Source organism: Argentina anserina, chromosome 7 (genome assembly GCF_933775445.1).
Source record: "Argentina anserina chromosome 7, drPotAnse1.1, whole genome shotgun sequence".
Classification (NCBI taxonomy): Eukaryota; Viridiplantae; Streptophyta; class Magnoliopsida; order Rosales; family Rosaceae; genus Argentina; species Argentina anserina.
In genome coordinates this window covers 15,967,054-15,978,573 of record NC_065878.1, presented here as the reverse complement: position 1 = coordinate 15,978,573, position 11,520 = coordinate 15,967,054, and the positions used below count along the sequence as shown (strand labels likewise).

The following is an 11,520-nucleotide window of genomic DNA, read 5'->3' as shown; positions in this document are numbered from 1 at the left end:
TTTGGGTAGGAGTGGGATGTATCATGAGCCAAGTTGGGTTTAGTTTAGGTTCTCTTATAATTGAGTGGAATCTCTAGGGTCTAAAATATTGTTTGTTGAAGATCAAAGGGTCATCCCACTTAGAAAGAATTAGAACAATATTGTACTTGGTAGCATTTTTCTACAGAATTTATATATAAGCTTAGTGGCTAAGTCCTAGAGAGTTTGTGCAATGTAGGCACTAGGATGGTAGGTGATTAATCATGATAATCATGTTTTATACAAGAAAGGACTCAGATTATATATACAACCCAGGACCAATTTATATCAGCAAACCAAAAAAGAATCACTATGCACCAATAATTGGGACCATCCCACTGTTTGTGTGAGATATTGGGACAATGGGGACACCCCACATATATACTCCAATGTTTTTTTTGATACATATATATACTCCAATGGTATTATCAACAAGAGTGGGCATTGTTTTCTTATAAGAACCCTTGAAGTGATCTCAAGTTCTTAACAACTTCATTATATAAAAGACTCCTGCTTTCTGTATAGGAATGTTGAGATAAGAATTAATTTTTCAATGAAAGAGGAGAAATGGAGCCGTGGTTTCAATGACCTCATTAACACGAGTAACAACACCATTCTCTAAAGAAAATAAATGTTTGGTCGTGTAGTTTATTAAAGAAAAATGTTTTTGAACTCAACTCAACTGGATCTTTGTAACAATATCATAAATGAAAATTGGTTAAGGCCGGATTTCATTTCTAGAATTACGGTTCCAATGAAGGGTTTTATATTTATTTATACAAAAATCACTAGAGCACAAGTTCATAAACCTCACTACGTGACTGTCGTGACATCTCAACTATCTCAACCATGCGAAATAAGTTGAAATATAGCAACCTCTGCTAGGTGAGACTCAATGTACGTAGAGGGAGCCTTGACCTTGTTCAAAACACCAATTAGGCAACCTCTATCTTTCTCCAATGGTGTTTTTGTCGTGAGCAATTAGTTATTTAGGCGTGTATTCTAAATAACTATATTTTAGTCATGCTCTCCTTTGGCGTCCTACGTAAAACTCGCTAAACTTTGCATACAAAGTTTGACACATTAATTCTTATTTAACTATGATTACACCAACATGATATCTATTGTTTTTGAATACCTGAATGACGTCTAAACTAATCATAGACTCTTTTGATTTGTACGCATGCATGATATGTAAGAGAATATAATTGTATTATGTTTCGTAAAGAACTTATTTGAGAAAGAACAAAATTTACTGGCTAATTACAAGTTTATAACGACTTAACAAAACAGAACAATCGAGATTGCGATTGATAAAGACAAATTTTACAAATACTAAACACAACAATCATGATTGTGTGATTGATGGGCGACAAACCTTGCAAAATTAGAGCACCAACCGGCACATTAGAGTGATTAGACATGTAATTTTGTTTTTGATCCTAATCTAGGGTTTTTTTATTTCATGTGTTTTTTTCTTTTGACGTAATACCTTGGGTTTATTCACACTCGATTTTTGGTGCTGATATATCTCTGTCCTAGTTAACTAGCTCAGACCTATCGTACCAGAAAGCCTAGCAGCTAGTCATGTACGGTCAGGTCAACACAGGTCTCACGGGAAAGCATGGGAATCGAATCTAACGGCGGCCGAGACATCTTGACGGCGTTTCTTCAAAACGTGGATGTCTCCTCCGCCCTATAACGGAGGCTAACGCCGTCGTCCTCTGTCCAGCTGTCCTAGTCGTTGCAGGCAATTTGTACGGGCCTCGTGTAAACCCGGCAGTGTCCATTGCCTTCTTTGTCCTCATAAGTCCCTTTTTATTACGCATCATGCCACCACGCGCGAAGACCCATTCCGATCTGTTCGGGTGGTCCTAGTCCCAAAGATAATAATAATAATTATTATTATTAAATAAATAAATACCCGGTATAGTAACCCCACATGACACGTCAGAGGGGTAATGCTCATTAAGCTAAGCCACGTGGTTTGGTCGAATCCGTACGGACGTGTCAGGTGGCTACTAGCTTTTCCTGTCATTCTGTTTCTCCAAGTCCTTGATCAAAGAGTAAGAAAATTTTACCGCCCAAAAAAACAATTACCTACTTTTGAGAAGTGAAAATCAAACCTTAAGTCTGATTAGTGATTACTAGCCCCATTTACTTCTTTACTATTGGAAATGATAACCAGCCATGGAGCTTAATAGTAGGATTATCCTACTACCCTAGGTTATTCAAATTTGTGAAGAGACGAATAATTTCGTCCGACTTAATTAGGTTAATCACAAATTTCTTAATATTTGATAATTCGATTAACAGAGAGATTAGTCTTTTTCATGTGGCGGTGGCCCAAATTTAAATTTGATGCTTTTGGAACATCACACGCATGATGCATATGATGTCAATGCATTTGAGTGTTTGACCCAAATATGAGGAGGGGGGACTGGCGAGGAGCCTTAAAAGAAATCACCCTCATTGTATGGATACAATTATCATATCGAAATGGAAAGCCGAATGACCAAAATAAATAAAAAATCACTCAATTTTCTTCTTTTAATCCAACGCAAACAAGAGAGTGGAAGATAGGCACTAGTGCATATATCCTTTTTGCAGTGAATAATGTGATCACATTGAGAGTTTGTATTGAGAACAAGCTTTAGACTAAGACTGCAAATGGGATTTGATTCTTGCTTTGCATCTTTGCAAACATTAAGCAAGGTGTTTTTATTTGGACCAAACCCTTCTTCCTCCACCGCACTAATAATTAAGGAGAAAAAATTTAAGCAAAAAGAAAGCCCTTTTAACATTTTTCTTGATGTAGTACAAGGGTTGAGTAGCTACGAATGCCATTCCAAACACAACAATCAAATATAATTATTTGAGAATCAATTCTTTAGCATATGAATGATTTGATCTAAAAGCATATATCTTAAGCTTAAAATAACAAAATGACTCTTGCTCTCGTCTTAAGGTTCATTTCGAAATGAAGGGCTAAGGCATCCATCATACACATACAATTACTCCAATTATAATACATAAAACAAAGTTAAAATACCTTATCGTATATTAATCATATCTACCTCATCTGTGTAGATTCCATTTGGATTGGAGATTAGATCCCCTAAACATGACAAAATGAAGTTGTAACATGGATTATGTGGTGATTAGTGCTAACAAAATGGCTTCTTTTGACCTCTCCTAAGCATCTCCTTTGCTCTGTAATATATATTTTCCTATAAAGATTGGGTATCTTGGAAGGATCTTCCCAACTGTTCCCATTACTTTGGGTTGAATAAATTTGAGAAAGATTTAAGGTTGATGCTAAAGTAAAAGGGTATATGTGTGTAACATGCCTCTAGGGTATGCGCCCTCCTTGTGTAACATTAATTATAGTGAAAACATGATTGGTGGGACTATTGATATTGAATTGAGAACACCATGTGGAAACCAATTCTGGTTATGTTTCTCGGCTGCCCTAAACCTTAACACATTATGAGGCACTTGGGTACCTTGCTCACTTCTTTACTTCTGTTCACATTTTTCTCCCACCTAGATTGTAGAATTATTTGGTCCAGATTAACTCCTACATAGAATAATTAAGTAAAGTTTAGTTTAGTTACTTATTTTGGCTCCTAGATCAACTTAAAGAGAGAAATAAGGATCCAATTTAAGTTATAACTCATGTTAAAACATGTGAAAGACAGAAGGCAATCATGAGCAAAATGACTATGGTGGAGTCCAATACCCACATTGAAGAGAAAAATATGTAAAAGCTTGGTTCCAATAATATGCATTCTCTTGTCAAAACCCTTTTTATCTTCTTTATATACAAAAATTGATAGAGAAATGTATACTATAATAATCTCTAAACCTTGCATTTGGATGATTCATGAATCTATTGTCATCTTATTTTCTTTCATATTAGCATGATGAAAATAGTAATTCCACCATTGGAGAAGAATCAAGCACAAGGTCTTTGGTCAATTCTCCAGAAGTGGTACAGTTTGATTTTACACTTGTCTAAAGAATTCTCAACACTCATGAATTCATGAGTGATGAAACATGACTAAAATCGTAAGTAAATTTTCTGCACACACATACAGGGTTTTTGTTATCTTCTCCTCAATTGGATGTTATGGTTTTTTGGGTTGTTCACTGTTCTCTTCCCACCATGCATCATAGATACCTTGGAACATTTTACAACCTGTTTTTATTGAAACCCAGAGCTAGCCACAGAGATATAGATGGTAAAGGATTGGTCAAATTAGGTAAAGTTACAACTTACAACTAAGAAAGTTGGCAAAAATGGGATTGGTCATTGGAAAATGGCCTTTGGCTTTGGACCATCAATTCAGTGATGATGGTAGGTCTAGGTTTATTAGCATAGAAAAGGGCCATTGGCCATATGGTGGGGGTACCCAAAAGGACATTGCAATCTTAATTTTCTAGGTACCAATATTTGGGATTGGACAAGGCTTGGCAAGAAACCTTCATTTGACACAGTTTATGTCAACCATTCTCTAATTAGTCCTCCTAAAAGAATCCTAATTTTGTTTTAGTGGATGTCAGTTGAGAGCTGTCCAGCTAAACTCACTGCATTCCTAATATTATTATCACTTGTACTTTTGTTTAAACAAAGCTTAGGGTTAACATGTCTTGGTGCTTGTGTGGGAAATGGCTGATGAAAAACCCAGCAATGGGAAAAGGCTTTGATCTTGGTCCTGTGATTTCACATTTCTCTTTTTGAAAGGGTCATTAGTCTCAAACCTGGGCAGCACTTACGGAATGCAAAAACTAGGGGTGGGCATAAATGACTTGAATCTCGATCTCATCCTGATCCCATCCCAAAATTTACCGAAATGGGACGGGATGAAAGTCTAAAACCGTTAGTCTCGTCTCAATCCTGTCTCGTTTTATTACGGTGAGATGAGATATGTGACAAATAAATTATATCTCACTATGTCTCGTCTCGTTCCGTTTTAAATTTCATTTGAATTTCAACCATCAAATTTTTCATCATCACCATACATTTTATAATTTATGAGAACACCTTAGATGCATTTGATAAGGAAAAATGACTAACTTCAAAGAATGAATCTTGGACTTTGATTCATTTCCTAAAGATATACAAGTTCTGATTAATTTTCTCATTAATATATGGTTCGAGTTATATAATATAAATAAATACGATTTGTATATTGAAAATTTCTAAAAACTTAGCAATCAGAACCTATCTAAAATTATATACAATATATAATTATATATGTTTCTCTTGTATGATAACACTAGAATTTTCAATTTTTCATGTACAATATCTATAACACTATAATTCGAATGATTAATTTAATTTTATAATAATTAAACCCACAGTATCGAAGTAGATTATGAAAGATATTTGAAATAATTTATATGTTTCTTCTATTACAATAATTCGTACTAAAATTTTATTTGTAGTAAATTAAATATTTATTATTTAAAGTCCGGGAATGTGGGATAGGCCCGGTCCCATTCCGATCTCACCCGATCCCGACGGGATTAATCCCGGGTCGGATGAACTTTTAAAAACACAAATCTCATCCCGAATTTAATGAGAGGGACGAGAAACAAGATCAGCCTCATCCAGTCTCATCACATCCCGTGCCCGTCCCTAGGAAAAACCAGTCTTCCACTTCCTTCCGATTGATTGATGTGTGATGTGTCTTGGCCTATCGGAAGTTAGAGACCTTGAATTGTATAAACAATTGTTGTAATTGTTCTCCAATCCTTTGGCTGATGGGTGTATTTTACTTCGGCTTATGTTTTATGGATCAACTGTTCCTGGACTGTTCTTGGTTTTAATATGAAAGATTGTTTATAATGCTAGCAACAATAGTTAAATTAATCGATTGCCAAACAACAAAGATTTAGAACCAGTTAGGATGCAAGGTTGTGCAAAACTACCGTGTGCTCCATATGCAGTGCACTAATACACTAAAGCTAATGCGTAGAAGACCAGAATCAAGTTTTGATAATAGGCTCCTTTGCATATGTCCCATTGTTGCTGAGAGCACGCACCCACTAACAAGACTAAAATCAACTCAAGTACAGCTGCCTTGATACTGAGAAAGTGAAAACCAAAACGATGTTAATTCTTAAAATGGAGCAGATTGCTTTGGTAGAAACAAGAAAATTATTGTTACCTTAACCAACTGAGATTCATTAACATTGAATTCATAGTGATGCAATAATGTATACATGCAATAATACAGGACAAAGGCAAGTTTACATGACAACATGTAGTCCGTACAGACAGGACTCGGTAGAAATTTCCGTGATGGTATAGAACTTCAACTGTAATATGCAAATTACCCACCGGGTGCTTGCTAATTGCTATGCATGGAAGACCGACTCTGGAAAACTGTAACCAAAAACCCCATAGCACTGCAGACCATCTTAAGAGTTGCAGAAATGAAGGTATATCATCCAAAACTGTTAACTATGAGACGATAATTGTTGCTCACAAATGCATGCACAGAGATTCAACAAAAGTTAAATAGAAGACCCTCTTCTTCATCACCACACGAAATCCTGGAAGTTCACACACAAAGATCATGATCAATATCAGCAGTTAAAATTTGATTCAACAGAAAATAATGAAAAGATTATCTAGAATTGACTTTTGACTTGACAAAAACATTCACTTGTAACATCATATATGGGAAATGCTGATAGATAAAGAAAGACAAGTATGCTCGAGTAGGGGAAAAGGTTCCGCAGATTTCAGATCTTCCAGGTAGAAGACCAACTAGAAGGATTCGAACATATAAGGTAAACTTTCAATTTGACTTGGGGGAGCCCCTGCATACCTACATCCTAACCAATGAAGGCCAAATATCGGCCACCGCAAGACATCTCTAAAAGAGAAAATCCCGCTTAAAGAAATGCATGTAATATTCTAGAATAAAACTTGAGCAAACAAATTTCTCTAGCACAATAGCCTAGAAGATGACTCACTTTTTAATTTTGGCCACATTAGATTAACTTCAGAATTACACTCGTTACCTTGTGGTCTTAGTTCTAAATAGACCGATGTAGAATTAACTTCCTTGAATGTCTCCTGAAATCAATACACTCAAATCAAGGTTCTTGAGTAACTGTTTATACTCATACAGAGCAACCCAGTTATATTTGTTACCAGCACTTGATCTACCACAGTGTTCAAGTACATGTATGTAAGATTACTTTCTCTTGAACAGTATTAACTTATTCAATCACCGAATTATTTATATATCTTGAAATCTCTTCAATGTTTACACACATCTACTGGATTATCTGCTGCACTACCCTTTTAATCTATAGCTTTTCCCATGTCTCATTATCCACTTCTTACCTGTAGTGTCTGAAGCGGCATTATTTGATACATAATCAAATGGCCACATGTTATTAGTATGTCAAAGAGAAAACAGCCCTAATATATACACCGTTACACACTGTACAGTGAATATACTTGAATAAGAAACATGAATATATAATTTGAAAAGAAAAACAAATTTTCTTAAATGAATAACAAGGTAATGTCAATGAAAAGGAATGGATCAAAATTTCCAAGAGAATGGGGAAGAATAACGACAAAAACAGGAGACAATGAGACAACTTCTTATGCTAGGAACAAACCAAGAACAACAACACCAAAAGTATCAGAACAGATCAGACTCAACTTTAAGCACATCGTTGTTACATGTCTATGCAACACGGTATGGCCAAAGATTAAATATAAACACAAATAGTTCCAGACTGTAATCAAGACATGCTTCATACTTCAGATGGAGAAACAAAAGAAACTCATGCATAAACAGAAAGAAAAGAAGTTTGCAATTGTATACTCACTTAAACAATTAGGCAGTTATAAGAGTTGCAAAGACGAAGTAGTTCTGTCTGATTGGTTGGTTCAACATATTGATTGATGATTTGAGGGTATCTGCCAGGTGAAAGTGCAGAAAGCCTAGCCAACGAAGCAACCAAAAACTCTTTCGCATCTCTTATATCTTTCAGTGGATCATCCTCAGCCTTCCCAGCATTGTGCAGTCGAATGAAAGTGGCAGAATATCCAACATTCTCGGTAAATTCAGGCATCTCAGGATCCTCTTCGACTCTCTCCTGCTCAGTTCGTGAAAGAAGGGTCACAATGCTGTTAAGCAATTTCCCCCAGGGATCAACAGCTGCAGCATCCAGAAGCAATTGAGATTCACACAAAAGTCGCGTTGATGCAACTGCAGTCAACTTGGTCTCAATGATTCCTGTAATATTCGTAAGATTAGGTATCCAGAACTGCCCCAATATCATCAGAAATAGGTTGGCCTGGATGCCATTCACTGAATCGACAAGGTTTGCAGAGCCATGTTTGACCAGAACTAGTGACATAAAAATCACGAGACACTTGATAAACTTCCCTGTCTGCCTGCTTTGAAGCACTGTGAAAAGGGCACTCCAAATCTGACCAATGTACGGTGCAAGCACATTAAAATCAAGGCTCTCAACAACAGTATTTAGCACATAGAAACCCTGTTCATCAGTACTACGGGCTGAGACTAGCTTATTGGATATCTCAAGGACCTGTCTCAACTTCCCCTCTTGGTTGAGCTCATGGGGTGCCTTCTGAAGGAATGCTTGAAGCAAACGCACAAGAGCAGGGACATTGGAAGCCTTTCTCCACGAGTCGGGGGACAAAAGCATAGGAAAAATCTGCATGTAACTCTGTGGAATGGGAGGCCTATTCAACTCAACAAGTTGAGCCAGCAGCTGAAGTGCATAAGGATAGAACTCTTGCACATCTTCAACTAATATCTTCTGGATACTGGGGAAAAGGTTTACCTCAAAAACCGATATGAGAGAGGCATCCTTCACACATGCTCGCTTCACAAGGACTGCCACACACTCAAAAATATAGTGGTTAAATACTGGATTTTTGGGGTTTTCACAAGCTTTGTTGAGTATTGATGTCAGCCCAGTAATACAAGGTCCAACAATCACATGGGATATATCTGCAATCCCGAGAACTCGCATGACACACTTCATAACGTATTGATTTTCCTCAGATTCTGGAACCTTCAGAGCCTCAAAGAGGTTGTTCATCAGTTGTGGCAGCAGAGGTGAAATATCTATTGAAGTATACCTTACTTGGCCACCCTCATCCTTTACCATCAGAAGCTTCTCAATACAACTTGCAGCATACGAGTGAACTACATTGGACTCTGCACGAAGAAACCGAATCAAATCTGGAAAAAATTGTAATGCCATCGGCTTTGGTATATGGTTCCGGAACATTGTAAAAAATTTCAACGCCCCTGCCTTAAGCATTGGAGATCCATTCACATCCTGACTCTGCAGTTCTGGAACAATCACTGTCCCAAAGAAGTTCTGAACATCAACCAGATCAGTTGTAACAGAAGTGCCACCAGCCCTCTTAGTTGCAAGTGATACAACCAAGTATATTGCACTGTCCTTATCCTTCCAATTCTCAGCTGGGTTTGTGGCAAAAGAGGTTAGCAAATTCTGTATCTGTACAGAAACCAAATTGGTAACCTGTGGTTTATAATTGATAGCAATCCCTTTAAGAAGCTCACAGGCAATCCTCCTCCTAGTATCAATATCACTGCCCTCCATATCCCTCCTGATGAACTCAATGTAATTCATTTCAAAGAGTTCCACGTCCTCATCCCTCAACCTCACATTCGGGATCACAATGCCCTGACAAATCTGGGGTATCACTCCCTCAACAGCAAACAGACTATGATGCACACCTGTGCTAACAGTCGTCAAGAACTTAATAGCAGTAACAGCAAGCTGATCACGGCCTGACGCTTGAGAGACATTCGTCAACAAATTCCACACAGCCTGTGCAAAACCATTCAAGTACGGCTTAAACTCCTCCTCATTCTTCTCCAAATAAAGATTAATATTCTCACACACTGCAGCACGCAACTCATCCACCAGCGCAAGCCCCTCGGCGCTACTCTCAAGCGCTGGATAACTATTGGCCAGGTACTTATTCTGCTCAGTCATCCACTCATTCATATGGTCCTCGAAGAACTCAGGCAACTCCTGATAATTCAACGAGAAGAAAATCCTGCAGCACAACCTCTGAGACACAAACAGCGGCGTGAGTGCCGCGGCATTACCGCCACCGGCATTGGAGGCTGACTCAATCACACTAGCCGTTTTCATGAAAATCTCTAACAAAGTTGCGGCGAAATTGTCCAAACAGTATTTCAAATCAAGCAGTAGATCATTGGTCTTATACTCATGCCTAAACTTCTTGAAAATAGAGTTAGCAGTGCCAAGAATACCGTTAACCGAGGCGTAGTCGCCGGCCTGTGACGCCTTCTGGAGGCTTCCGATGAGCTCCGGGAGCAGAGTGGGCCACAGCCTCGGGAAATCGTGCTTGCCGATGAGGACTAGGGCTTCGCTGAGCTGGCCTTGGATTTTGGGGGTGGCGTTGAGCATGAGGGAGACGATTAAGGCCTTGATCTGCTCCTTCTCGGCGTCACCGATCGTCGGCTCGTCGGAGTTCTGCGCGGGGGACCACCGCACCTTGAGGTGGTTCTTGAAGTTGACGGAGGCGGCCTGGCGGATCTCCTCGGCGACGTTCGGCTCGGCGACGAGGCGGAGGACGGCGAGGCCGTAGTTCGGCTTCTGGGAGAACTCGGTGAGCATGGCCTCGGCGCGGCGGCGGGGCTCCGGCGAGGGGGAGAGAGTGTTGACGAAGCATTGGGAGAGTGTGTGGAGGTCTTGAGGGTTCCACTCCATTGGTGAAGGCTAGGGTTTTGTGAGACGGCGGCTAGGGTTGGTGAGGATTTTGATGGGGGAGAGAGGAGCTAGGGTTTTGGGAGGAGGGGTTTGGCTGGAGGAGGAGAGGAGAATTCCGGTGGTGGATTTAAAAGAGGGGTTTAGGTCTGTGAGAGTGAAGCCCCAAACAACACCAGTGTATGTGTATATGATACAAGGATGAGAGAAACGGCGTCGTATTTAGGTCGGTTTGGTTTTGGGCTTGTCTACTCTCCATGTAAAAGATTAGTGGGTTTGTTTTGTGGGTTATGAGCCCAAATGGAGCAAGATATCAAAATTAGGACCGTTAATCGGTTCCAGTTCTTAAAGGAATCGTTAGAACCGAATTAATAAACAACAGTTCGGTAAGTCAAAGCATTGTTATCCACCCACCCCTGAAACCCGCCCCCCCGGGTGAGAGAGAGAAACCAGATCTGAAACCCGCCCCCCTCTCCCCCTCCTCTCCTATCCAGTTTGAGATCCATCCGGATCTTGATTTTGGGACTGTGAGTTGGGGGAGGGGCTCCTTTGTTTCCCTATCTTGCAATATCTTGTTTTTCATCCGATCTTCATCAAGTTTTTTAGCCTAGTCTGATACATTGGTGATCTTCCCTACCCACTGTGGTGATCCTTCGGTGATCTTCCCTACCCTTTGTGGTGATCCTTCGGTGATCTTTTGTACCCTTTGTGGTTATTACCCGG

The 11,520-nt window shown here is 39.2% G+C and overlaps 1 protein-coding gene across 2 annotated transcripts in view; it reads right to left on the bottom strand.

The window, feature by feature from the left end:
- The window catches only part of LOC126801832 (exportin-2), a 228,205-nt gene extending 217,258 nt beyond the window's left edge, over nt 1–10,947 (bottom strand). Inside the window, exons 1-2 of one of the 2 annotated variants that reach the window (XM_050529297.1) lie at nt 7,882–10,947; nt 6,210–6,582 (exon numbers count right to left, since the gene is read on the bottom strand). In XM_050529297.1, the coding sequence (XP_050385254.1) occupies nt 7,882–10,800 (2,919 nt within the window). In that variant the 5' untranslated portion in view covers nt 10,801–10,947 and the 3' untranslated portion in view covers nt 6,210–6,582. Of the gene's footprint in view, nt 1–6,209; nt 6,583–7,881 lie in introns of those variants that run through there. The other variant, XM_050529298.1, reaches the window with a different exon arrangement.
- Nucleotides 10,948–11,520: the final 573 nt, after the last annotated feature.